Source organism: Oryctolagus cuniculus, chromosome 4 (genome assembly GCF_051225735.1).
Source record: "Oryctolagus cuniculus isolate XC-2025 breed Fujian yellow rabbit chromosome 4, ASM5122573v1, whole genome shotgun sequence".
NCBI classification, from domain to species: domain Eukaryota; kingdom Metazoa; phylum Chordata; class Mammalia; order Lagomorpha; family Leporidae; genus Oryctolagus; species Oryctolagus cuniculus.
The window spans coordinates 147,855,750-147,883,363 of NC_142870.1; the positions used below are offsets into that span (position 1 = coordinate 147,855,750).

General features: G+C 43.3%; 2 protein-coding genes across 4 annotated transcripts in view; one reads left to right on the plus strand and one right to left on the minus strand.

Moving 5' to 3' along the window:
* Nucleotides 1-1,771: 1,771 nt before the first annotated feature.
* On the minus strand, nucleotides 1,772-19,280 carry UBA5 (ubiquitin like modifier activating enzyme 5). Of its 2 annotated transcripts, none has more exons than XM_051859000.3 (12): nucleotides 18,627-19,280; nucleotides 15,348-15,393; nucleotides 15,143-15,232; nucleotides 12,362-12,471; nucleotides 10,461-10,547; nucleotides 8,823-8,907; nucleotides 7,480-7,584; nucleotides 7,183-7,310; nucleotides 4,525-4,660; nucleotides 4,210-4,285; nucleotides 3,969-4,075; nucleotides 1,772-1,954 (listed from the first exon to the last, which is right to left on the minus strand). In XM_051859000.3, exons 1-12 carry the CDS (start codon nucleotides 18,785-18,787, stop codon nucleotides 1,871-1,873), a joined length of 1,215 nt encoding a protein of 404 aa, XP_051714960.1. In that variant the 5' UTR covers nucleotides 18,788-19,280; the 3' UTR covers nucleotides 1,772-1,870. The 2 variants fall into 2 exon arrangements, with proteins under 2 accessions (XP_051714960.1, XP_051714959.1); XM_051858999.3 differs by having other exon boundaries at nucleotides 15,086-15,232; nucleotides 18,627-19,029.
* Nucleotides 19,281-19,402: 122 nt separating this feature from the next.
* Nucleotides 19,403-27,614, plus strand: part of ACAD11 (acyl-CoA dehydrogenase family member 11) — a 96,676-nt gene continuing 88,464 nt past the window's right edge. For both annotated transcript variants that reach the window (XM_002716554.6, XM_089331179.1), the window contains exon 1: nucleotides 19,403-19,580. In XM_002716554.6, the coding sequence (XP_002716600.4) occupies nucleotides 19,432-19,580 (149 nt within the window). In that variant the 5' untranslated portion in view covers nucleotides 19,403-19,431. The remainder of the gene's footprint in view (nucleotides 19,581-27,614) is intronic.

The following is a 27,614-nucleotide window of genomic DNA, read 5'->3' on the forward strand; positions in this document are numbered from 1 at the left end:
GTTTCCATGGCATGCAGACTGTCAAGTGGGCACTTCAGGTAGCAACAAATGCCTGTTACTAGATTTTTTTTTTCCCCTGGTAAAATAACCCAGCCATCTTTAATGAAAAATACTGCACAAAAAAATTGATGATCTGGGTGCAGTGTAAGATACCAGCAGTGATGCAGTACCAAGTTAAAAGTAGATACTTTATCAGAACACAGAATTTTGTATGTAAAACCTTACCAGATTTGTGTGTCGGAGATTTCATTATTCAGAAAGACTGCATTTCATTTTGCAAATTCAAAGCATCTCTAAGCAACTAGAAAAGTGATGTTTCAACACACCATTTAAAAATGGTAGAAGACTTAACCAGGAAAATATAAGCTTCAAGGCTAGAAAAACTACCCCCCTCTTTACTGAATTCACTTTAAACGTAAGAATTAACAGTACAGTCTTAGAATCTTAAAACTAATACACTGAACATATTTGAGACTTTCTGAAACTAATTTTCAGATCTTAAAATGGGAAATATACTTTTAGTTTTTCACTAACATTTTCTCCCTAGAGATCAGCTTGGATATTAATATCTTCAAAGTAAGAATCATCAGAATAAGAGATTAGCATAAGGGCCGGTGCTGTGGCGCAGTGGGTTAAAGCCCTGGGCGCTGGATCTAGTCCCGGCTACTCATCTTCCAATCCAGCGCTCTGCTTGTGGTCTGGGAAAGTAGTAGAAGAAGTAGTAGTAGAAGCAGTAGAAGAAGTAGAAGAAGTCCTTGGGCCCCTGCACCCACGTGGGAAACCTGGAAGAAGCTCCTGGCTCCAAGCTTTGGATGGGTGCAGCTCTAGCCGTTGTGGCCATCTGGGGACTGAACCAGTGGATAGAAGACCTCTCTGTCTACCTCTCTCTGTAACTCTTTCAAATAAATAAAAATAATTAAAAAAAAAAATTAGCATAGAAAAAGCCGACTGGTAATGGATACACCTGCATGTCATTTATTGGTCTCCAAATCACTAGGATGCATCTCTAGCCTGCCTTATTCGTATGCAATACTTCAAAGAAAAAGTTTGTCAGTTTACAGGTTGTGGTCACAATCATGGAAAATGATACTCTTCTAGTGAACAAATAAACATACTTCAGTCACTGAAGAAGCAATTTAGAGTTTTTCTTTTATGCCCACTGTGAAGACCTAACCTTGCCACTCTTATTGCCTGGAGAACTGAATTTAAGTGAAGTCTCGGGGGACCCTGTCTGACAGGTGCGATCTCTGCAGTCTCAGCCTACACTTAGGCCTCCTTCGGGAGTGCACAGGGACTCGGGTCTGCACAATAAAATACAATCTGAATATCTGTGAAGACAGCTGCCTTTTATTTGCTTTTGTCTTATATGAATAAATAATGGATGGATTTATAGGCTTGTCTCCCTTCAGGAAACCTTTGATAGGATGTTTTTATAGGTTAACTTTTAAATTCATTGTTGGTCAAGTTAGGGGTAGCAATTCCAAGCAGCGCCAGTGGAGTGCACCTCTGTCCCCCCTGTGCTTGCCCTACCTTACTGTTCTGTCCTCAGGCAAAAGGCCACAGGGGATCACTGGGTCACACTGGTCTTTTCCACTCCAAAAGGCTAAAACATTTCAACAGCTGTTTTCAATTTATAACTGCCCACAGTAGACTCTTGGCGTTTTCTTACTAGAATGAAACATTATGGGAGAGTTACTTAATTGGAAAGGGGGGGCTTGATAATAGTATTTTCAGTTGAGTATAACAATTAAGTGAAGATTATATACATCAGTTAATGTTGCCCTAATTTTTATTAGTTTAAGGGAAAATATTTTTAATTTCAAGGGAATAGGCTTAAATACCAGAAACAGAATACAAGCCAGTCCATTATTTACATATTCTTCATTTTGGCCATGAGTTCCTCCAAGCTTTCACCAGAATCTTCCACTGTTACTGCAGGTACAGCATCTTCTTGCTAATAACAAATGAGGCAAATACAGGGAAAAAATAACCATATGAAATTCTTAGTGTAAATATAACCAGTAAGCTTTAGTCACACTCAAATTTATGAGGTAAATGTTCTGTAATAAATGCCCCTTCTGAGTTTTAGGAGAAAGTTCTTTCCTTACTAGTTTTTTAATTTATAAGCAATAATTTTAACACTGGCACCTGTGCTTAAGTGTTTTTAAATGGAATTGTGGCTAAAGCTATCAATATAAAAATGCCTTCATTTAATTAAAATCTATTCTACTTGGGTGGGCATTTGGCCTTGTGTTTAAGATGCCTACTCTGGAGTACCTGGGTTCAGTCCTGGCCTCCATCCACCCCGTCTCACCCAGTAAAACTACTTCTGCATCACCACAGGCTGGCTCAACTATCCCCTGGAGAAGCTGGGCTTCTGGCGATGCCTGCAGGACCTCATCCAGGCCCTGGCCGGCAAGAGCCACAGGCAGATGACATGAAGTGGGACTGAAGATCAAGTGACTTCTAGCCACCATCAGACTACTGACCTCCCCCAGTCCGAACTGAAGGCATCTGCCAAACTCCATCCTTCCCCCCTGGCTCCCCAGGTGGAGAGGTGCCTCCTGGACTGGGGCCGGGCACCCCCAGCCCACCTCTTGTGACACAGAATACTTGAGCCACCTTTTCCTTTCCTTTCCTTGGCCCCTGCCCAGCCACCTGAGCTGCACTGCCTGCCAGGCCTGACTGCAACAGAGGGAGCCCTGCCCACTCCCACCCTGCAGGGCAGCCTGCAGTGTGGCTGGCGCTAGGGGCACTGAGCCATCTCTGTCCTCCTGTCTGCTCCCAGGCATGTAGGGAGTCCCAGACACACCCAGTATCCCTGGAAACTGACTTGCTGCACACTGATCCTGGAGGCCGGGGTTGGGGTTGGGGGAGCGGATAGCCACCACCTTGAGCGCAGCCTTATCTACACAAGGATAGCCAAGCTCAACAAGGACCCCTGGGGCAGTCTGGGGAGAGGACCCTGTGGAGAGAGGCTGCAGTCTCCTGTCTGGGACCCCCTTCCCCTCTCCTGTTTGCCCTCCAGCACCCAGCCCCTGTGACTCCAGCCAGACCCAAGGTTTCCAGTGTGAGGCTGTTTGCACATTCCTGCAAAAGTTCTTAGTCATGTGGATGGGGATACAGCGTTCCCAGTGGCCAGGCTGTGTCAGGAAGAGTGTGGCTTTTTTGATTTGTTTGCTTGTTTAATGTAAATAATAGAAAGCTTTAATATCTTTTCTGTAACATGGAGGAATATTTTACTGTCACGTTTTGGATGTATATAATATAACAAAGCAACAAGACTCAACCTTGGCTGCCTCATGATGTTTTCTAGTTGGCTGGGGTAAGGGATGGGGTGTTATGGAGCCTGGAGGGTGAGGCCCCGCCCCCTTCCCAGTGCCTCCAATCCAGGCCGGAGCCAGTGAATTAGTGATGCCATCTGCTCACAGACAGCTGGGCTGAAGACCTCCATTGGTGGAGTGGCCTCTCCACTGACTCGTGATGGTGGTGTCATGGAGGCTGATCCCTGTTCTTGAATTCCTTTAGCAAATGTTCAGTGGCACCCAGTGTGCTAATGCATATCCCAAGGGAGGCCAGCAGTGATGGCTCAAGTAATTGGGTTCCTCCCCTATGTAGGAGACCTGGATAGAGTTCTTGGCTTGAAGCTTCAGCCCCAGCCAGAGGCTGCTGCAGGCATTTAGGAGTAAAACCTCAAGATGGGAGCTTCCTTGTTCTGTGTGCATCTCAAATTTAAAAATCTATTATACTTGATCCATTAATGAGTACACAAAACCATTTTATAACTACATTTTCAAACTGCATATCTCCATGTGAACACTGAATACCCTTCTCTTTTCTCACATCTTAATGCCTATTGTGTAAAAATATCTAAAACAAGAAACAGTACATTACAAAATAGGATGGAGGTGAAACACATTTTCTCTTCCATGGCATTCACTTACAAGTAAATCAGCTATTAGAGGTACCTGTTTTGGAACTGTATATGCCACTGTAATTCCTTCAGGTAGGTCAGGAACTGGACCTGAAGAATTTTTCAGTTCCTCTTCTGAAACCTCCGATACCAGCTCAATACCTATAAAGTTAAAGTTTATCCTATTATAACCTTTAATGAATTTATTACCAAGCAGTAATTATTCAAAATCTGTACAATATTCCCTGCCATAAAATGTTTCATGCTGCCACTTCAGTTTACAGAAGAATTCCTACCCCATTCATTATCCTCATGTATTATTTCCTCCTCTTCTTGAATGACATCCTGCTTGGGCAGTGCTGCTTCCTTTCTCTGTAGAAACCAAATAGCATCACAGCTTTTACTCATTCTTGGTTACTCGAGAATCCAGACATGCTTTTTATCTCACCAAAAACAAGAACAGACTTCCATTTTTAAGTGTGGTGAATAAATTAAAAATATAAAAATCTAGAATCCATTCATCTTGTATTCCAAACCCGTTTGGATCTATTCCCAAAATCACTGATCTATGTAATGGGATCCCTCATCCATTCTGACAGATTGACACACACCTTATATTCTTCCTGCTGCTTCCTGCAATTTCTGTCATCACACTGTGGATTTGGCTTCATGGACATTGTAGGGAAAAAGTCCTGCATTGCATTGTATCCAAGGTAAAAACTAACTGTACCAAACTTTAACAGAAACCTAGAAAAAGAAATCAAAGTAGAATTAAATAAAACCATGAAAGTACTGGAAATAATGAAATTTTTTAAAAATGAGATGGACTAGGTCATGATTTTAGTAACATGCATGCTCCCTATAACTAGGAAAGATAAAGAATACTAGCAGATTATCTGCTGAAAAATACAAGCCCTCAACCCTTTTTACAAATGTTAAATTAAGAGGAAACTTCCATTGTTTTTTAATTTATTTTTTTGCTTATCAGACTGACAGGGTGAAGAATTAGGCGACAGCCAATGTTATCAAAGGAATGGGTGAACAGGTACTCCTACACTATCATGCAAATGCACACAATAACCAGTAAGCTTTAGTCACACCCAAATTTATGAGGTAAATGTTCTGTAATAAATGCCCCTTCTGAGTTTTAGAAGAGAAATGCAATAATATCTGTCAAAATAAACACTGCATAAACTCAATCCCACTTAAAAAATTCATTCTAAAACAGAAATCCAGTACTCAAATAAACATGGGGCTGGCGCCATGGTTCACTTGGTTAATCCTCCGCCTGCGGCGCCGGCATCCCATATGGGCGCTGGGTTCTAGTCCCAGTTGCTCCTCTTCCAGTCCAGCTCTTTGCTGTGGCCCGGGAGGGCAGTGGAAGACGGCCCAAGTGCTTGGGCCCTGCACCCACATGGGAGACCAGGAGAAGCACCTGGCTTCTGGCTTCGGATCGGCACAGCACTGGCCGTGGCGGCCATTTTGGGGAGTGAACCAACGAAGGAAGACCTTTTTCTCTCTCTCTCTCACTGTCTATAACTCTGTCAAAAAAAAAAAAAAAAAGAAACATGTGAGCTGTTTTCTGCAGCACTGTTAATAAACTTGTAAGCATCCTAAATGTCCAGCAATAGAGGGCTTGATAAATATGACATCCCTAAGAGAAGACTTTTTCCTTTTTGGTACTGTCCTGCAAAGTGTCCATTTAGGCAGGGCCTACTGAAGTCTGCATAGGCTATAGGCTTAGACTGTCTGTTATGTATGCTTTTTACAATGGCTTTGTCATCACTCACTGTATCAGGGGGCCCACTTACACTCTGCAGTTCTTATAATAAATTGGAAGCTTAGGAAATACAACTAAGCTTACTAAAATTGTAAAGAGAGAGAAAAAATGGTCTGAGTAAGGAAACACTTAAAGCAGTTCTACTTTAATAAAATGAGCTCTTTTACATAAATTTTACCTGCAGGGGCCAGCATTGTGGCATAGTGGGTAAAGCAGCCACTTGCCATGCTGCCATCCTATATGGGCACTGGTTTGTGGCCTGGTTGCTCCACCTCCAGTCTAGCTCCCTGCTGATTGTCTGGAAAAAGCAATGGAAGATGGTCCAAGTATTTGGGCCCCTGCCATCCACATAGAGACCTGGAAGAAGCTCCCGGCTCCTGGCTTCAACCTGGCCCAGCTGTGGCCATTGTGGCCATCTGGGGAGAGAACCAGCAGATGGAAGCTCTCTCTCTTTTTCAAATAAATAAATAAAAACCTTAAAATTTTTTTTTACCTGCAAAGGAACCTTTTTCCTTGTTTTTAGCTATGGTTAAAAAGTGAAATTGCTAGATACCTGTTTTTGGATAGCAAAGGTATTAACCCTAATTAATGTTTAATCACAAGATATGTTAAATAAGGAAACAAATGTCTATGCCTCAGTTTCCATCCACTAGTTAAACCTGCAGAGATTTGCATTATTTGATTAATGCTTCATAAAATACTTGTAAACATACAAGTATCACTGTGCCATTTAGCAAGATTCTAAATGCAGGGGATAACTGACATTCATATATAAATATACACGTGTGTTATGAAAAATTAACATTTAGCTATATATGTAAATTAAAAGTACACATATGCAAAGATATTCAAAAGTTCATGACAGTGGAATGAAAACATGAACTTAGGGGCAGGCATTTGTAGCTGTTACAATGCTGCTTGGGAAGCCCCCAACCCATATCAGAGTGCCTGGCTTCCAGTCCCAGCTCTGCTCTCAATTCCAGCTTTCTGCTAATGCACCCCCTAGTAGGCAGCTGGTCATGGCCCAGATAATTGGGTTCTTCCCACCCACATGGGAGACTATTGAGTTCCCAGCTCCTGGCTTTGGCTTGGCCCAGCTCTGGCCATTCTAGGCATTTGGAAATTAACAATAAGATTTGAACTCTTTATCTATATCTTTCTGTCTCTCTGCCTCTCAAATAATTTTTAACCTTATAAAAAATTTTAAAGTTAACTTTTTGATGCAAAAATATTTTGAAATCTACTTTTTTCATAATATACATCTACCATGAACTTACTAAAGTACCCTTGTACATAAAAGCACACATATGAAAATATACACATATGTAACTTACATCTATAAAACATTTATTATATAAATATATAAAATATTTAACACAATGTACATTCTAAAACACTAATTATTGGTAATGTCAATTTTTAAAATGTTTTGTGAAACATTTTTATCAAAAGCATATAGGACTATTCAGAAAAATTAGCCCTCACTCACTTTAACACATTTTGTACCAGGATCCCAGCCACTACTCCCATAGTGGTAGGAAGACTAGCTGCACAGACACCTTCTCGTTTCAGAGTTTTTTCATCGATATTTGCAGCAACTACAAGAGGTGGTGCACACTATATAAGACAAAAATAAAGAAAACACATTTCAAAATACATAGCCAAAAAGCATGAGATGTTCCAAATAGTATTCAATCTCACTGAAGTTTTCCTTTAATTGTAATATATTTTCAATGTCCCTGGAACTCAACTACCTAACAGTAAAACAATCCCAAATAATGCATACCGCAAAGCAAGCTGATTCTCCAGGAATGATGAGCTGTATGTGCCCGGAAACTGCATTTTCACTGACCCCAGATTCCATCCATGTTTGTCCAAGTTCATTACAAGCCTTATAAATAAAAAGGACAGAAATTAATTTACTATAAAATCTTTTCATAAAAACTGAGGGCTTTAGCTGACCAGAATAAAAGAGGAAAGCTGTAAATATGGCATTCCTTGGCATGCACCACATTCTACTTAGAGAGTAAAATGGAAGCTGGTGTTGTTTTGCAGTGGGCGAGGCTGCCACCTGTAGTTCTGGTACCACATGAGCTCCAATTCCAATCCAGCTCCCAGCTGTTGTGCCTGGCCTGGGCCAGGCTGAAGCAGCCATTTGGGAAATGAACTAGCAGATAGAGGATCTCTCTCTCTCTTTGACCTTCTTTCTCTGTAACTGCATTTCTAATAAATAAGTCTTTAAAAAACAGAAGAAAAAATAAACTGACTATTCAAGACAGTATTTATTAAACTAAATCATAGCTTATTGGATTTCTTGTCAGATGAATTTAAAAATTCACTTCAAAAAATATCTGAGAGACAACAATATGCCAAGAAAGTTTAAAACAAATATTCAAAAGAAAACATTTATTTTTGAGAAACCATCTTTAAGCAATTTACATACATTTAGACATTTAGAAGATAAAGCAACAAAAGTTAAAAGCAACGCTAACCAAGAATAAGTGCTATAAAATATTAATTTACTTTAAAAACAATACATTATAAGGATTTGCTGGCTTATGGTTTTCTATACTGGTAAAAAGAAAGTAGGATACTGTAATGTATGTAATGTCTAGCAAGGCTAGACAGTCCACAATTATTAGAATAAATTTTATTTTATTTTATTTAAAGATTTATTTATTTATTTTGAAAGAGTTACACAAAGAGGAAGGGACAGATCTTCTATCTACTGGTTCACTCCCTAGACAGCCACAACACCCAGGGCTGAACCCTTGCCAAAGCCAAGAGCCAGGAGCTTCTTCTGGGTCTCCCACGTGGGCAGCAGGGGCTCAAGCACTTGGGCCATGTTCTGCTGCTTTTCCTGGGCCATTAGTAGGGAGCTGGATCAGAGGTGGAGCAGCCAGGACTTGAATCAGCAACCTTAAGTGATGCCGGCATCACAGGCGGTGGCTTTACTTGCTACACCATAACACCAACCCCATAGACTAAATTTTAAATGTGGGTTAAGAGAACATGAAAGAGTTTAAATTCAGAAGTATTTTTTAGAATGGGGCTTTTAGAATATCATATTGATAGCAATATAATAGATAAATCCATGAGTATAATGCCTTACACAACAGGAATACTCACTGTATTTATTGTCATTCGAGCTTCAAAATTGTCCACACAGCTAAGAACTAGATCAACAGGTTTTCCTTCTTCTAATCCGCCATTACTGGTCAAAGAAAGGAAATATGTTTAAAAAAAAAAAAAAAGACAGAAAATACATTGTAATTAGACTTTATTTCTTTCCTCATTAAATGTCAGAATGTAATTATAACAGCACTTAACAGTAAAGACCTTGCAGACACTGTGTATGAGTGACTATCAGTGGTCCTGGGGCAGCACTTGTCCAGGCAGTGCAAGGGGGAAGGAGTACAGTCTGTTCACAACAGTTACCTTTCCCTCATCAGCTTTCACAGACTTAAGTCATGCTTTCCTACAAACAGAAATGTAATAAAAGCTAACTGAATGCAATTCATTATTTCAGTAGTGTTCTGACAGTCTGAAGAATACCGTTTTCACATAGAAATATAGTCTAGAACATGGAATTCCTCATTACATCACTGAATTTTCAAGGATTTTCCCCTCATTTTTAACTTTTTTAGGTTGTCTGTCTTGGACAATATATACTTCTGTTGCTGTTGTAGAGTGGCAGAGAGGGGTAGACAGAGCTCCCACCCACTGGTTCACTCCCCAGCTGCCCACAATGGTCAGAGGGCCAAAGCCAGGAGCAGGAAGGGAACTCAACTATTTGAGTCATCACTACTGCCTTCTAGGGTTTGCACAGGCAGAAAGCTAGAATCAGAGTAGAGGCAGGAATTGAACCCAAGCACTCTGATGTGAAATGATCTAGAACAGCATCTTAACTGCTATGTCAACTGTTCACCTTTTACTTAGCTCCTAATACATAAAAATTATACAAAGAATACTATTTTTAAAAACAGGAAGGTAGGGGCTGGCACTGTGGCAAAGTAGTAGGTTAATCCTCTGCCGGCAGTGCCAGCAACCCATATAGGCACTGGTTCTAGTCCTGGCTGCTTCTTTTCTGATCCAGCTCTCTGCTGATGGCCTGGAAAAGCAGAAGATGGCCCAGGTGCTTGGGCCCTGCACCTTGTATGGGGGACCCAGAAGAAGCTCTTGGATCCTGGCTTTGGATCGGCGCAGCTCTGGCCATTGCGGACATTTGGGGAGTGAACCTTTCTCCCTCTCTGTTTGTAACTCTACCTTTCAAATAAATAAATAAAATCTTTGAAAACAAAATAAGGGCTGGCGCCGCGGCTCACTAGGCTAATCCTCCGCCTTGTGGCGCTGGCACACTGGGTTCTAGTCCCAGTCGGGGCGCCGGATTCTGTCCTGCTTGCCCCTCTTCCAGGCCAGCTCTCTGCTATGGCCCGGGAGTGCAGTGGAGGATGGCCCAAGTGCTTGGGCCCTGCACCCCATGGGAGAAGCACCTGGCTCCTGCCTTTGGATCAGCGCAGTGCGCCAGCCGCAGCGCACCGGCCATTGGAGGGTGAACCAACAGCAAAGGAAGACCTTTCTCTCTGTCTCTTTCTCTCACTATCCACTCTACCTGTTAAAAAAAAAAAAAAAAAAAAAAAAAAAACCTGGAAGGTATATATCAATCTGGCAATTCACTGAATTAAGATTTCTAATAATAGATTTTCTAGTAGTGCTTGCTTAGCTGACCTGGATATTGTGCAAAATATCTATAAATAAAAACTTTACCTTATTCTATCCATGAAATGTTGAAAGTTTTCCACTGTGGTTATATTGTAGTTGTGTACTTCAAAAAGAACATCAGGATTAATGTTCCTAAGGGGGAAAAAGGGAATGATTACAGACTATCAGCAGAAATAATAAGAAAAAAAAATGGAAAAAAGGATTGAAAGAATTAAAGAACAATGAACATACATTAAAGAAGTGGAATTCAAGTGATTCAAAGAAAATTTAAAGTCCTCTTTCTGCCTCTTGTCCTTAAGGACTAGGTTCAAAAATGAGGAGATTGTTGAAAGAATTTTATAAAAACTTCCCACCCCTGCAATGCCAGCATCCCATATGGGCACCCGTTCAAGTCCTGGATGCTCCACTTCTGATCCAGCTCCCTGCTAATGCACCTGGGAAGGCAGAAGAAGACAGCTAAGTCCTTGGGTTCCTGCACCCATATCGGAGATGAAAAGGAGGCTTTTGGCTCCAGTCTGACCCAGCCCTGGGCCGTTGCGGCCATTTGGGAAATGAACCAGTGGATGGAAGATCTTTATCTGTCTCTCTCTCTCTCTCTCTCTGTAACTTTTTCAAATAAATAAATAAAATCTTAAAAAAAAAAAAAGGTATAAAAAGGTAAGTGCTGTGGTGCAGCAGCTTAAGCTGCCATCTGCAGTGCCAGCATCCCACATGGACACTGGTTTGAGTCCTGGCTGCTCTGCTTATGATCCAGCTCTCTGCTAATGTGCTAGGGAAAGCAGAAGCTGGCCCAAGTGCTTGGGACCCTGCAGCCATGTGGGAGACCTGGAAAAAGCTCCAGGATCCTGGCTTCAGCCTGGCCCAGCCCTGGCCATTGCAGCTGTGTCAGGAGTAAAACAGTAGATGGAAGACGTGTCTGTCTCTTCCCCTCTCTCTCTCTGTACCTCTGACTTCCAAATAAATAAATCTTAAAAAAAAAAAAAAAAAAAGTTTCCCATGCTAACTCAGGTCAATCAATTTACATGCAGGGAATTAAACCTGCACCACTTCAGGTAGCTCTGACTCTTTCTGGCAAAAGAACTTCTTTGTTCCTTATTCAATTCAGCAGAAGTGTGTTTGGGCCACAGAGAAAGTTCCTAGAGCAGGGATTGACAAGCTTGCCTGTGGGCCAAATTTGGCCTAGTGCCTGTTTTTGTGCAATTTTCATGCTAAGAATGGCTTTTACATTTTTAAAAGGTTGAGAGTAAAATCAAAAGAGAAACTATTTCATCATATATAAAAATTAGATGAAATTTAAATTTTGGAATCTAAAAATAAAATTCTATTGGGGCACAGACATGCTCATTCATTTTTGTGTTATCTATGGCTACAATCACATTACAGCTCCATGCTGAACACTTGCAACAGAAACCCTATGGCCCTCAAAGACTAAAGCATCTAGCATCTAGCTTCATAAGGAAAACTTTTGTCAGAGGCTGGCAATGCAGCGTAGTGAATAAAGTGTTGCCTGTGACACAAGCATCCCATACGGGTGCTGGTTTGAGTCCTGGGTGTTCCACTTCCATTCCAGCTTCCTGCTAACACGCCTGGGAAAGCAGTGGAAGATGGCCCAAGTGCTTGTGCACCTGCACCCATGTTGGAGACCCAGATGGATAGCTCCTGGCTTCAGCCTGGCTCATCCTGGGCCATTGCAGCCATTTGGGGATTGAACCAGCAGATGAAAGATCTACCTCTCCTCCTCTCGAACTCTTTCGAATAAATAAATAAATCTTAAAAAAAAAAAAAAAGAGCTTGTCAACCAATGTGCAAAAAGTAAGAGAATTCTCTGTATAAATGGTATCTCCATTTTTATATAAAAAAATTCAGGCCCATTGTATATTAGGTTAATTCATACCAAGTACACAAAATAAGAATCCACTGAATATGATCTTTGTTATTCCATTTACCTCAAAGTATGTTCTGCTGCTTGAACTTTACTTAATCCTGCTTGATGAGGCTGGAAGAAAAGTCTATTCATATTGGCCAGTTCCACCTTGTCATAGTCAAAGAGTAGCAACTAAAATGAAAATAGTGGTATTTCAATGAAAACCATAGCATAAAACCAAAAATATCAAAGACTAACCCAGTGGACTTTACACATCTGCTGGAACAACTGGGTTCACGTAATGCACACGTGAGGTAAATGCACAGTATTATTATTTATTATCCTCATTTTGAAGATGAGGCAACTAGGGCACGTGCCTGATGGCCACTCAGCTACTATCAAGTGAGAACAGCACCACATTCAGGCATTCTCAGTCCAGCATCTGCACTCTAAAAAATGCTGTGCTGCCTCTAACATGACTCACTGAGAACTTAACGTTCTGTTCCATCGGTTTCTAGAATTTGTGCCCAAATCCTACCCATACCAATCTGTTGTTAAAAGCTAAGAATTTGTTGGATGAATGAATCTTTATATAAGATACAGACAAATGCTGTAAACTTAAAATTGTAGTATAACCTGACTCCTTCTGTGAGTATGGCACTACATGACACAATGCCCTGGCTAAAACATTATTCCAAATAAAATTACCAAATAATTTTAAACAGTAAGATCACATTTCTTATCAGGAAGACCATGTTAAAACTAGGGATTTCCAAGGTTCCTGATTTAATATTCAGTGAACTTGTAATGCAATTCTCAGCAAGCTAATTTTAAAAATAAAAACAAAAATTGGATTTTCTTCTCAATCTAGAAACTAAAAAACAAAAAACTTAAGCCAGACCATAACAACATCAGATAACCCTTAACACTTAGGGTTAATAAAGACCTCACTTATACCATCTATGATCATTTTCTAACTCTACTCCAAAACATGGTTTAAGTTTATTCAACAAATATTTAATTAGGTCAGGCCAAGCAAAATTTGAGTTTCATAGCTTGTTCACGAATAAGATGTAAGAAATACCGAACTTGAGAATGGATGGTGTTGAATCATGGGTGAATCTCTTCCACTTCTGGTTCACTCCCCAAATGTCCACAACAACTGGGGAATTCAGACAACAGTGTGAAGCCAGAGACCTGGAACTCAATCCACATCTCTTATTTGGACCATCACCTGCTGACTTCTAGGATACATATTAGCAGCACCCTAGAATCAGAAGTGGAGCTGGGAATTGAATCCAGGCACTCTGATACAGGTGGGCGTCCCAAGTGGAGACTTAACTGCCACACCAATGACCACACCCCAGATACTTTCAAAGGGTTCCAGATACCTTCAGGGTTAAGATGAGAGCTCTGGACCCCATGATTTAGCTTCAGATTTATCTGTTTTACAAATTGAATAAAGAGTGCCTGAAACTTACCTGCATGGTTCTTAGTTTACAAACTTGACTACACATTGAGATCACTTGGAGTTTTAAAAAACACAGATGGCCGAGTCCCATCCTCAGAGATTCTGATTTATGCTTTATGTGGAGCCATCTGGACATCAGAATTTGTTAAGACTCCCCAGGTGATTCTAGTGCTAGCAACATTTGATGACTACTGTTATCAGTAGAGGCCTGGTCTAGCAGCATCACTGGGAGCTCGTTAGAGGTACAGGAGTACTTGCCTGCCTGGGGATCCTGCTAAAACACAGGACTGGATTCTGTAATGTCTAGGGTGCAGCCTGAGAGCCTTCTTTTCTCACAGGCTCCCAGATGCTGCTGATGCTACTACTTCAGGCACCAGACTTGGAGGTGCAAGGTTCTAGAGGTTCTCAAAGTGTAGAGGCTAACATCACAGGATCACCTGGGAACTTGTAGAAATGAAAATAAGATGTATCTCACACTGTAGTGTCAAACCACCAGGGCAGGTTCCGGCAATGCCTACTAGCTCTCCACAAGCGAGGCTGAAAACAAACTTGTGAACCACTAGTCCCCATGGTCTCTAATATTCTGTGTCAGGCAGGCCCAGGCATGTGAGTCACCTATACACAATTCTGGCCTATTTTTTTTAAAACCTGTTGAAAGATACTAAAATTTTCATAAACATTTGTTTTCTTTTTTATACTGATAAATGACTGCCAATTTTGAAACCACTTTAAGAATTTGGAGTGGAACAATGTACTGAAACTTTGTGGAGAATGCTTGCTTTATCAAAACAACAAAGGGCACATAGTTGTAGAAAGCTTCAACCACTGTGTATCTATCATATGGATCTAACATCATAGACCCTGGCTTCATAAATCTCAGATTACTAGATTATATTCTGTTTAAGAAAGCTACTTTTCCTATCTACAAACCAAATCAACTCTAGAAAAAAGTTTAAAAAAGTTTGAGCTTCAAAAGAAGTCCAGAGCATTGTCTAGTTCAAATTTTAGAGTAAGAAAAATATGCTTGCTTTCTAGTCTGTCTGGTGTAAGCACATTTTCAACAAAATGTTAGATGTTTCAGTCTTTCACACACTTCATCAATCGTCCGGTCTGCTACTGTAAGGCCAAGTTTCTAAATCTAAAACAGTTAGGCCCAGATTGCTCATATTACTCCAAACAAAAAAGTTCCTGAACACAATTAGATAGTCGTTATATAATCAACACTAATATTGGCATTTGTTTGGGTAGGGATATGGTAGAAACAACAATATGAATACATACAGCATAAATTAACAGACCAGTAGCAATGAGGAAAAAAAAGGTCCTAATTTGTACCTGATTTACTCCAGGGTGACTTGTTCCTTTTGTGATAGGCAAAGAGAAATGTTTTACCTTACCAATGCCACATCTTGTCAGCATCTCTGCAGTCACACTCCCGACTCCACCAACACCTACTATTGCTACAGCAAAGGTCCGGATTTTCTGTGAAGGAACAGAATTTCATGTGTTTGTTAATAACTTCTCATCAAACAGGTCACCAGAAATTATTCTCATTTACTGAAATAATCTTTAAAAACTTGAAAAAGGTTTATCATACCTCATAGTCACTCACAATTCCCATTCGTTTCAATGCCATCAGGCGGCTTAAAACAAAGAAAACAATGTGTTAAAGCTTACAGTCTTTTAGTGAACAGTAATCATCATAGAAACACTGAAACTTAACCAGGACAGGAATCCTTAACAGGACAGGAATCCTTCAGCAGGCCTTCATTAGAAAGAATTACCTGGGTAGCTTTGAAAACACTGATGTTCAAGCACACTCCGACGGGGAGCCGGGGAAAAATGACTTCCTTTTTGTTGAAGGCCCATGTACGTTCTAATGTGCAGCCAAGATTGAGACTTAATGCTGTGGAGGCTAAGCCTCCCCCTGCACAGCCAGGATCCCAGATGGATCTCCCAAATTAAAAGGCTTTTGAAGTTCAGAGGCTCTATATGAGGGCATTTCAATAAGTTCATGGAAAAATGGAATTAGAATTTATTATGTTCAAATTTGTTTGAAATCCATGCATAGTTTCTTCATAATACACACTTTCCAGGACCTTTTTCAACACCCCTTGTATGTATGACTTGCAATTTCTTTTTGCACCAAAGGAAACATCTTTTACTTCTTTTCCACAAATCTTTTGAAGTCCCCTTGTATTGCTTTTTCTATCACTTGATGCAATTAAGATGGTGTTGCGGGGCTGGTACTGTGGTGCAGCAGGTTAAAGCCCTGGCCTGAAGTGCTGGCATCCCATATGGGCACTGGTTCTAGTCCCAGCTACTCCTCCTCCAATCCAGCTCTCTGCTGTGGCCTGGGAAAGCAGAAGAAGGTGACCCAAGTCCTTAGGCCCCTGCACCCACGTGGGAGACCAGGAAGAAGCTCCTGGCTCTTGGCTTCAGCTCAGTGCAGCTCCGGCTGTTACGGCCATCTAGGGAGTGAACCAGAGGAAGACATCTCTCTCTGTCTCTACCTCTCTCTGTAACTCTTTCAAATAAATAAAATAAATTAAAAAAAAAAAAGATGGTGTTGAACACACATGAACTCACTTCCTATATTTTTTGATCACCTTGTACCTTCCTTGTCATTCTTAATACCTGTACTTGCAACCACATGTTTACCTATCTCATTCACTTATTAAGCTCCGGAGGGAAAAAGACCAGCCTGGGGTGTCAACTGACATCTCCTAGACAGGAATTTTAGTAAAGACAAATAGTGCAAACTAGTTAGAAAATATTAAGTGTTTCCACTGAGTTCTGAAAAGTTTTGTGATTATATACTGTCAGATTAAAATAATATCTGATATATAACTTTAAATATATAACCCACATTCCTTTCATTCCTTTAGTCTTCATTCTTGGAAGGAAAATTTCAGTCTTCATTTGTAAAACAGAAATGTTTAAAGATGCCAGATGGAACAGTTTCCACCACTTCTGATTACAGTTATCAGTTCACACTTATTCAACCTCTAAAAATTTTCATTTCATTTCCAAATTGGCTTTGCAGTTAAAAGAGTGAATTCCTCACTTCCACTGAGGCTTTGTATGTCATCACTAAAAGCTTTTTCTTTTTTTAAATTTATTTGACAGATAGAATTAGACAGTGAGAGAGAGATAGACAGAGAGAAAGGTCTTCCTTCCATTGGTTCACCTCCCAAATGGCCGCTATGGCTGGAGCTATGCCAATCCGAAGCCAGGAGCCGGGTGCTTCCTCCTGGTCTCCCATGAGGGTGCAGGGGCCCAAGCACTGGGGTCATCCTCCACTGCCCTCCCAGGCCACAGCAAAGAGCTGGACTGGAAGAGGAGCAACTGGGACTAGAACCCGGTGCCCATATGGGATGCCAGCGCCTCAGGGGGAGGATTAACCACGTAAGCCATGCGCCAGCCCCTATAACCTTTTTCTTTTCTTTTCCTATTTTTTTTTTTGTTTTTTTTGACAGGCAGAGAGAGACAAGAGAAAGGTCTTCCTTTGCCATTGGTTCACCCTCCAATGGCCGCCGTGGCCGGCGCGCTGAGGCCTGCATTGCGCTGATCCGAAGCCAGGAGCCAGGTGCTTTTCCTGGTCTCCCATGGGGTGCAGGGCCCAAGCACCTGGGCCATCCTCCACTGCACTCCCTGGCCACAGCAGAGAGCTGGCCTGGAAGAGGGGCAACCGGGACAGAATCCGGCGCCCCGACCGGGACTAGAACCCGGTGTGCCGGCGCTGCAAGGCGGAGGATTAGCCTATTGAGCCACGGCGCCGGCCTATTACTTACTTCTATATCTCTGATCTGACACAGCTCCCACCTATGTAATGGGGCAGTTAAGAAGAGGCTTGGGAGGACTGCATCCCACACAGGTATGCCTGGGTTCCAGTCCCAGCTCTGCTTCCAATTTCAGCTTATGCTAATGTGCACCCTGGGAGGCAGCAGGTGATGGTTCAAATACTTGGGTCCTTGTCACCCACGTGCGACACTGAGTTCTGGGCTCCAGACTTTGGCCTGGTTCAGCCCTGGCTATTGCAGCTGGGGAATGAACCAGCAAGATGGGAAGATCGCTCCTTTTTTCTGTCCCAGTGTCTCTGCCTTTCAAATAAATAAAATTTTAATGAGGGTACAATAGTAGCAGTCTCAGAGTTGTGGTAAGACATGCCTGTAATGTGCTTCGCACACAGTGAGAGCTCAACTACTGCTTGCTGCCAGGTGCACTGGGCGATAGTCTAACAAGGCTCACCATGTACAAACGGCATTCCATATGTACTGCCTTTTTCGACCCCCACAGCTCTAACAGGTGGCTATTACTGTGACCCCCATTTTGCAGGTACGAAATACTTGGAGAGGTTCAGAACTGCTTAAACGTACTCAGGATCTGAGTGGGAGCAGTCGGTCCGCAAAGTCCTTCCCTCAACCACTGCACTGTATTCCACCTGCTGAATCGAGAAGCCTTTCAGGAAAGCAGCAAGGAGAGGGGCCGGCGGGCCTGGTGAGGTCGCACCGTCTGGGCCCTCAAGGAGCACGCTAACATCTGGGATTAGGGCTAACCGCGCCCCGTTTAACATGCGTTGATAAACCTTTAGGAAACTCGAGGGTGACACGTAGCAGGTGTTACAGTTCATGTCTCCCGCGGAAGGAACAGGCCAGAGGGCTATGGGGAACTGGACAACGGCCCTCAGAGGCCCCGGGACGGCTGAGTCACTCGGGCTTTTCGGAGAAGACAAAGGGCATCTTCTGAGCAGTCCGTCCCGTCTGCGACGAGGACTCCCGACCAAGAGAAGAGCGGCGGGAGCCCCCTCGAGGCGGGATGGGGACAAGCCCTCCGGACCACAGGGGTTCTGGGCCGCTCTCCCGGCGCAGCTCACCTGTAGGGATTGGAATCTACCACTTCGGGACTCATCTTCTCGATCCGGGCCCGACCGCCCGCCCCGTCGCCGCCCCCAAGGACGCGCCGGCTTCTCTCCTGGGCCAGTTCGCGCTCCAGCTCCTGCACCCGCTGCTGCAGCCGCTCCACAGACTCGGCCATGGCTGGAGCCGCACGCGACCACGCAGCCGGCCGCCGCCCAGCTCGCGCAGGCCCGCGGAAGCGCCCGGCGCCTCACGGCCCGCCACGTCGTCCAGCCGCCACCGCACGCTTCCGGGGCGTCGCGGCCCTCACTCGCCGCGGCGGGAGCCGGCCTCCGTCGTCGCTGGCTCTGCCCAGCCAGGCCGCAGCAGGCCCCTGTTATCCGTGCCCTGGGCCAGCAGCCTGCGACTGGGCGCTGAGCTGGAGGCCGCGAAAACGCCAGGATCTGTTATTCCTGGGCTCGAGGCCCTGCCGGGCCCTTTTCTGAGACGGACCCCGTGGGTCTTCCGCCTGCCGGTGCGAGTGGGAGACACCTCTGCAGTGTTGCCCGTAGCGACTACAGGAGCTCTGGTTTCTTTAAAACAGAGATCGCTAACTCGTCTGGAAAATTTTAATTCGAATATACACGGTGCGTTTTCCACACTTCCAGACCTGAGCCCAAGCTCCCCCCGTTGCCTGGCAACGGGGTCGTGGGTGCGTGTTATAGGCTGAGCCAGGCCCCGCCTCCGATCACGGCTGTAGCTCCGCCCACGGGGACTCGGCCGCTCTCTCAAGACCTAGGGTTCCGAGTCCCTCAGAGTACACTGCGCTGGCGACGAGCAGTCATGGAGGCTGGAGCCGCCTATGAGCCCGATACGGTCGAGGTGCTGCCTCAGCACCGGTTCGACCTCCAGTCCCTGGAGACCTACCTTAACCGGCACCTGCCTGGCTTCGGGGCCGAGCCCGCGGCCCCGCTGACCGTCACACAGTACAGGTATCCGCCGGCCGTGGGCTCCAGCGGAAATGAATCGGTGCTCCCTGCTCTCTCCTCGGGTCCTGGGTGGGCTCCTGGTTCCCCGCTCAGGACCTTGCCTTTCGCGCTGCGTGGCGGGGACAGCCGGCGTCCCAGTGTGCGAAGGGAGCCTGCTGAAGGCCGGGACGCCGGGCGTGGAGGGCTCCGTGAGGCGGCGGAGGCTGGCAGCTCTGGGCTGTGGATGCCCGCTCTGATCCTGTGTGCTGCTCTGATTCCCGGATCCTGAAGCCATGGGTTCCAGCTGTCCCGTTTGCTAGTTGAGTTGGATGAGGTGGTCCTGGGACTGCTGTTCCCCACTTGGAGCCTGGCTTCAGTCTGATCTTTTGGACTGAATAATGACATTTTAAAACTTAACTCTAAAAGCACTATTTTCTTTAAACCCAGGGCTTTAGAGTCCTAACTTGCAGGAAACTGGAACTGAAGCTTACGATCTGGGAGTGTGAATATATTATATAAATTCTAAGAACAAATTTGCTAATTTGTAAGATCTGTCTTCTGTTTAGGCAGGAAGTGAAGTCCTGTGGGTGAAAGGTCATGCACCTTGCGTTAACACTGTATACTAGTGGCATTTTTATCACTAACGTTTATATTTTTTGCTGGTTTCAGTGAAGCTGGTAGTTAAAGGAGATGGCTAATAGAATGTTTTGGGGTGTAAAATTCAAAAGACCCAGTATCCCGGTAGATATGGAGGAATGAGAAAAAAGGTGGAATACAGGAAAGCTGAGCTTTCTGTGATAGAAGACCTGAATTGTAAACACTGCAGATCAAAGTTCACATTCCAACTGTTCACCTGCTGTGGAATTTGAACAAGCTATCTTTTGAGCGTGAAGTTTTGCTTTGACAAAAAGGGGATAATAATGTCTTCTAGGATTATTGGAGATTTATCCAACTGAAAGATTCTCAATTCTGTACTAAGTCGAAGGTTAAATAAACCATAATTATGCTCAGTAAATGAAATTAGTCATGACTTCTTTTGGAAATGTTAATGTAAGCTTGATTGAATATATATGTGTGTAACTGTGGGTCCCACAGAGAATACGCCTTTATTTCTAGGACACATGCAGAAGTTCTAAAAATTGACAACACATTAGGTCACAGGAAAAGTCTCAAAAATTCTAACGTCAGTCATTGCAAAAGCAACATTTTTGAAACATAAATTCCAAAGGCTTAACAGAGTAACAGCTAACAAATACATGTTTAGAAATGAATTGATTCATGGATTAAAGAGCTGGTAAAATGCGCAACAATAACAGAATTTAGGGAACCCTGGCATCCCATATCAGAGCTCTGGTTTGAGTTCTGGCTGCTCTGATACTGTTCCAGCTTCCTGCTAATGTGCCTGGGAAGGCAGCAGAAAATGGCCCAAGTACTTGGGCCCCTGTGATCCATGTGGGAGACCAGAATGAAATTCCTCACTCCTGCCTACAGTCTGGCCCAGACCTAGCCGTCATGGTCATTCAGGGAGTGAACCAGCAGATGGAAGATCTCTCTTGTTCCCTCTCTGTTGCTCTGCCCTTCAAATGAATAAATATATAAATCTTGAAGTTTATCAAAGTTCAGTATACAAATCAACTGCATTTCTATACTTTAGCACCAAACAGTTAAAGTGTAATTTTCAAAAAGCTTCTATCAGAGACCTTGTTGAACAGTGGTTGGAGCTGCTACTTCTATCATACCAAACCCATATCTGAGTACCTGGGATCTAGTACCACTTATTCTGATTCGGATTCTACTAATGCTTCTGGGAAGCGTTGGATGATGGTCCAAAGTACTTGGGTCCTGCCACCCATATGGAAGACCTAGATAGAGTTCCTTGTTCTTGTCTTTGGCCTGGCCCAGCCCTGGCCATTGCAAGCATTTGGGGGGTAAACCAGTAAATGAAAGATCTCTGTCTCTCCCCTTCTCTCTCTCACTCTACCTTCCAAATAAATAACTGAGCAGATTTTTTTTTAAAAAAACCTACAATCAATAAGAATATCAAAAATAGAAATTATCTAAATATTAATAAAGGGTATACAAACCCTTTGTAATATAAAAAAAATGAAACTTTATTGGGCCCTTAAAAGGAAGTTTTAAAATTGACAGATGTCATGTTTGTGACTAGGAAAACTCAATATTTTACATTTTTCTTTTTCCTCCAGCTGATCTATATATTCAGGGCAATGGTCATTAAAAGTCCAAGTTTTTATCTAATTTGAAACATTGCTTCCAAATTTTATGTACAAGAACAAAGGGCTAGGAAGAGCAGAAACACTCCTAACCAACAGCAAAGAGGGAACTTGCCATTAGGATGGCATGATTTTAGCACAAAGGTAAGCCAACAGACCAGTGAAACAGAGAGCTTACAAGAAGACCCACGTGTTTGTAGAACTTTTTTTTTTTTTTTTTTTTTTTTTTTCAGGCAGAGTGGACAGTGAGAGAGAGAGACAGAGAGAAAGGTCTTCCTTTCTGCCGGTGGTTCACCCTCCAATGGCCGCCGCGGCTGGCGCGCTGCAGCTGGCGCACTGCGCTGATCCGAAGCCAGGAGCCAGGTGCTTCTCCTGGTCTCCCATGCGGGTGCAGGGCCCAAGCACTTGGGCCATCCTCCACTGAACTTCTGGCCCACAGCAGAGAGCTGGCCTGGAAGAGGGGCAACCGTGACAGAATCCGGTGCCCCGACTGGGACTAGAACCCGGTGTGCCGGCGCTGCTAGGCGGAGGATTAGCCTATTGAGCCGCGGCGCTGGCCTCTTGTAGAACTTTGATAGAATGCAGTGCTGGTGTTGAGAGTGAGGAACAGAAGGCCTTCCCAAGAAATATGGGCATGCTTGTTGTCCATATGAAAATAAGGAATTACTCTCTTCCTCACATAGTTCCATGGGGATAATAGACTTGAATGTTAAAGGCAAAACTGGAAGTGTTGGGAAGATAGGTAAGGTATTTTCTTTATGACTTGGAAATCGCAGAGGAAATTATTGATTTCATTAAAACAGTCCTTAAGGAAAGTGAAGAGACAATAGAAAAGTATTTTCAGTATATATCATGGATAAAATATTAATATCCAGACCATAAAGAGTTATGATAGCCCAACCAAAAAAATAATAAAAGAAATAATAATAATAATGATAAAAATAAGGGAAATCAGGTAGAATTTCATGCCACCATATATATTTTTTTTAAATCAGAGAATATAAGGATGCACAAATAACAGACTCATATGGAGGTGTGAATTGGTATAGCCAGGATTGGAAAGTAACTTGGCACACTCTTATAAAGATCAAGTTGGGAAGATATGTGTGCCCTGTGACTCAGCAATTCTATTCCAACATGTGTCTTCTTCAGAAATTGTCATACTAGTGTATCAGAAGGTAATCTGCAAAAACTTTATTATACTGTTTGTAATAGCAAAAGCACAGGACACAATGTTTGTCAACAGTAGAATGAATTAATGCATTATGGTAAAGTCATTTAGTGGAATACCATACAGCAGTGAAAATTATTCAGTTGCAGTATTGTACAACATGGAATCAAAACCAAGCACAAATGAGCATGTTGTTTAAGGAGAAAAAATTCAAGGGAATGATAAATACAAAATTAAGGACAGTGAGTTATTCTGAAGGACAGTACTCATAAGGGCTTCAGAGATGTAATTTTCTCAGGGTAGTCAGAATACTGGTATCTGTGATATTATTCCTGAGGCCTTACAAGTTTTTTAAATATTCTTTTATATCTATGCAAACTTTTTTAAAAATTTGTAAAAATCAAATCATTGGAAGAATAAGGTGTTTAGAATGCTACAATGAAAGCATTATAGGACAAAACTTGTGATGTGTAGTTGAGGTCCTAATATGTACTTGGCACTGTCCCAACCACTGAGGGTATAACCAGTAAGTCTTGCCTCTGGAACCTCCATTCTATTTAAAGAAGAGAGAGTAAACAAAAACAATTTCTAAATGTTTACAGTGCAGTAGAAATTGATATATACTGAGGGGAAAAGAGAATAGCAAATGGGTATGGACAAGGTGGGGGCTTCACTGAGGTGTCACTCAGCAAAGGCTCAGGAGATGAGCATGTGAGAAGAGTGTTTCAGATGCATGACTGCCAAGGCCAAGGCCAAGGCCCTGAGGGTGAGAACCTAACATGTTGAGGAATACAGGCCAAAGTGTCTGAAATGGTGTAAGCAAAGACAGCAGGAGCACTGAGTTGAGATGGGGAGAGATTAGAGGTTTTTGAGCAGGGGAGGGAAGTGATTTGCCGTTTTAAAAAAACACAGTCTGCCAATGGTGTTGAGAGCTGATGGAAGACAGTAAAGACAGAACAAGACTAGCATATGACAGTGTTCAAGGAGAGAGGTCAGTGGCATGGGGCAGCATGGTAGAGGCCATAATACTGGGTTGTACTAAAGGATTTACTAGTAGGCATGGAGTAAAAAAGGAAAGGAGACAAAGAATATTCCCTTTTTGCCATGGTAACTGGAAATATGGGGTTATCATGAAGGGAAAGAGTTGACTGGAGAAGAAAATTTAGAATGTTAAGTTTCTTGAGATGTGTTTCAGGCATCCAGGTGCTCATGAACCTTAAGCAGTGGGATCTAAGAGTCTGGAGGTCAGACCAGAGATGTGGAGCAAACATAGAAGCTTAGGAATCATCAACACAGAGAAAATAGTTAAAGCCAGGGGATCAAAGCACTTACCCGTGCAGAGGAGGTTTAGAGACTGTCAAGGGCACCTCAATATTAAGAAGTTGGAAAATTAAGAGGAATCTATTGAGTATCCAGAGTGGTAATGGAAAATCATGGTTTGTGTGAATGAACTTAAAAGAGCAATTTTAGTTGGAAGATTGGAATGAAAGCTTGATTGAGATGGATTTCAGAGGGAAAGGGAAGAAAATTGGAGCAGGGAGCATAAGCAACTCGTGAGTTTTTCTACAGAGGGGAGTAGGAAGGCTTTGAGTGGAGAGGGGAGTAGGGTGAAGAGAAGGCTTTACCAAAATAACAGCCTGTTTGTGTACAGGTGAGTCAGTAATTAGAAGAGAGAATTTGTACAAGAGGGAGAGGGCAATGAAGTCCTAGAGAAGGCAAGAATAAGCTGGAGTCTAATTCACAGAGAAAGGGGTGTCCTCAGAAAGCAATGTGAACCTTGTTTTGTAGACTGGCCGGAGGGCAGAATGTGGGATGTGATTGGCTGCAGCAGATGTTGGGTGACTTTGTGGAGGTTCTCATCTGATCCTTTCTGTTTCCTTGATGTAATAGGAATCAGGTGATTAGCTGAGAGTTAAGTGGAAAAGGCATTAGAGTTTGAGAAGAGAGGAGAAGTTATGAAATTGTCATCCAAGGGCATATGAGAATGAATGACCTAAGCAAATATGATTGCCAAATGTGGTTCATGTTGAAGTTCAAGGTCATGGGTTTGAAGCAAAAAGTTATTTTAGTAGATCCCAGACCCTCTTTGATCCTTTTCTGTTGTTTCCATCCATACTCTGGTTGGTTGGCTTTTGCTTCCCAAGAGCCAGTGCCTGTGGCTCTTGTTTGGAGAACTGCCCTTGGGCTGCTGGAGCTTCCTCTGCCCTGACCTGTGTGGAGCCTGAGATGATTCGGGAGCAGGGACTCTCCACCGTCCTCGCTTCTGGAGTTGTGTGCCTCTCAGGTGTGACTGACACTGCAGTTATCCCCATGCCATACACCGGTTAGGTCAGACTGCAGGTACCCTCCAGGAATTCATCTTACGACTCTCTTCCCTGACCTGCTTCCCTCAATTCCTCACTAGTTTCCCGAGCAATCCTTTGCTAAGCCACTTTTTTTTTGACAGGCAGAGCTAGACAGAGAGAGAGAGAAGAGACAGAGAGAAAGGTCTTCCTTTTCCGTTGGTTCACCCCCCAAGTGGCCGCTACGGCTGGCACGCTGCACGGATCCGAAGCCAGGAGCCAGGTGCTTCCTCCTGGTCTCCCATTCAGGTGCAGGGCCCAAAGACCTGGGCCATCCTCCACTGCTTTCCCGGGCCACAGCAGAGAGCTGGACTGGAAGAGGAGCAACCGGGACAGAATCTGGCGCCCTGACCAGGACTAGAACCCGGGGTGCTGGCACCGCAGGTGGAGGATTAGCCTAGTGAGCCACGGTGCCGGTCTGCCATATTATATTTTTTTTCTCCCTCAGAATCTGCTTCTTGGCAGCCTAACTTAAAATGATCATGACTATTTCTCTTTCCCACTACATTCAGTTATATGAGTACAAGCTAAGAGTTGGGTTTAACCAGGATGGGGGTTTTGCCATGCAAATACCATGAAGTGAGAGAAGGGCCAGGGTGTTGAAAGTGCATTCAAGTTAGTGGTTCTGTAATTACCATCAAATTCAAGCTGGTTGACAAAGGACGTGGTGGCGAGAAGTGAGGTGAAGGGCTGCGTGGTCAATGGATGTAGGGGCTAGGATGGAAGGATTGTTGGAACTGAGGTTCCACAGGAGTGAGTAGAAAGGACATCGGAGATAGAAAGGCTTACAACCTAGGATCGTGCAGTGCATGGCTTGTTGACATTGATGAAGTGTACAGAATCATTCTTTGGATGAGTGACAGAGATAATGTCAAGGACTATATCACTGGAGGAGAAAAAGCCAAGATACTGATAGACCTGAATGTTAGAATGGAAATCTGTATGGATTTTGACATTATTAATAATTAAGATAGCAGTCATGCTAATGAGAATAATAATCCATCAAGCTAAAATCCTCAGGGCATGAGAGGAATGATCCAGAAGATAGTAAGTGACTACAGTAAAAAAGGGTAGAGGGTAGCAGTCTCATGTCTGGAGATTCAAAGCTGGGGAAAGGGTTTAGACAGTAGGGAGAGCAGAGTATGGAAGGAACAGTGAATATCATACTAGTGTATTTTCTATGGCTGTAACACAATGCCCGACTGAGTAATGTATGAAGGGAAGCTTTTTTAGTTACTCAGTTTATTTAGAAGTTTATTGGAGGGACTGGTGCTTTAATGGGTTAAGCTGTCACCTCTAGATCAGCTTCAGTTCAAGATTTCTCCACTTCTGGTCCAGCTCCCTGCTGATGTTTCTGGGAAAGCAGCAGAATATGGCCCAAGTGCTTGGGCCCCTGCCACCCATGTGGGAAACCTGAATAAAACTCCTGGATCCTGGCTTTGGCCTGGCTCAGCTCTGGTCATTGCTGCCATTTGGGAAGTGAACCAGCAGATGAAAGATCTCTCTCAATCTCTCTCTCTCTTCCTCTGCCCCCCCATCTCTCTCTATCTCCATCTCTCTCTGTAACTCTGCCTTTCAAATAAATAAATCTAAAAAAAAAGAAGTTTATTGGCGGTCTAAGAGTGTGTGACCCTATGGTATATGGCATCACTGTGCTGGAAGAACTTGAACGAGCAATCACACAGCAAGATGTTAAGTCAGGGAAGGATTCAAGGTCCAGGTTTGCTCTTTTATAACAACTTGCTGGGGCAGGTGCTGAGCAGTGGGTTCAGCTGCTGCTTGGCCACTGTTAGGGATGCCGGCATCCCATATTGGAGTGCTGGTTTGAGTCCCAATTTCTCTGCTTCTGATCCAGCTACCTGCTAATGCATCTGGGAAAACAGTGATCCAACTTGGGTCCCTGCCACTGACGTGGGAGACCCAGAATAGAGCTCCTGGCTCCTGGTTTCAGCCTGGCCCAGCCATGGCTGGTTGTGGGAATTTGGGAAATAAACCAGTAGATGTAAGAGCTTTCTCTTTCTGTCTTTCCCTCTTTCTCTGTCACTCTGCCTTTCAAACAAATAAATGAATCTTAAAGAATAAAAACTTGCTCTTGTAAGAACTAATTGACTCCTTAAGACATCATTAATCCCTTCCGAGAGTGGTGTCCCAATGACCTAACCAACTTCCCCTGGGCCCCACCTCTTAATACTGCCACATGGGGAACCAATCTTCCAGAACATGAAACTTTGGGTGACAGACCACCTCCAAGCCTTAGCAAGTACCAAGAAGGACATGGTTTCCATCTCCAGACCCACTGGATGGCTGATGTATA

Bases quoted from the DNA above. Each gene is read 5' to 3' on its own strand.
- UBA5 (XM_051858999.3), bottom strand. From the start codon at position 18,787: ATGGCCGAGTCTGTGGAGCGGCTGCAGCAGCGGGTGCAGGAGCTGGAG. The intron at 10,548-12,361 runs GTAAATGGAATA...TTTCCCCCTTAG, and splicing joins GCAGCAGAACATACTTTGAG to GAACATTAATCCTGATGTTC. The intron at 4,286-4,524 runs GTGTGTGTCAAT...TGGTTTCTACAG, and splicing joins AGCAGCAGGAAGAATATAAG to AGAAAGGAAGCAGCACTGCC.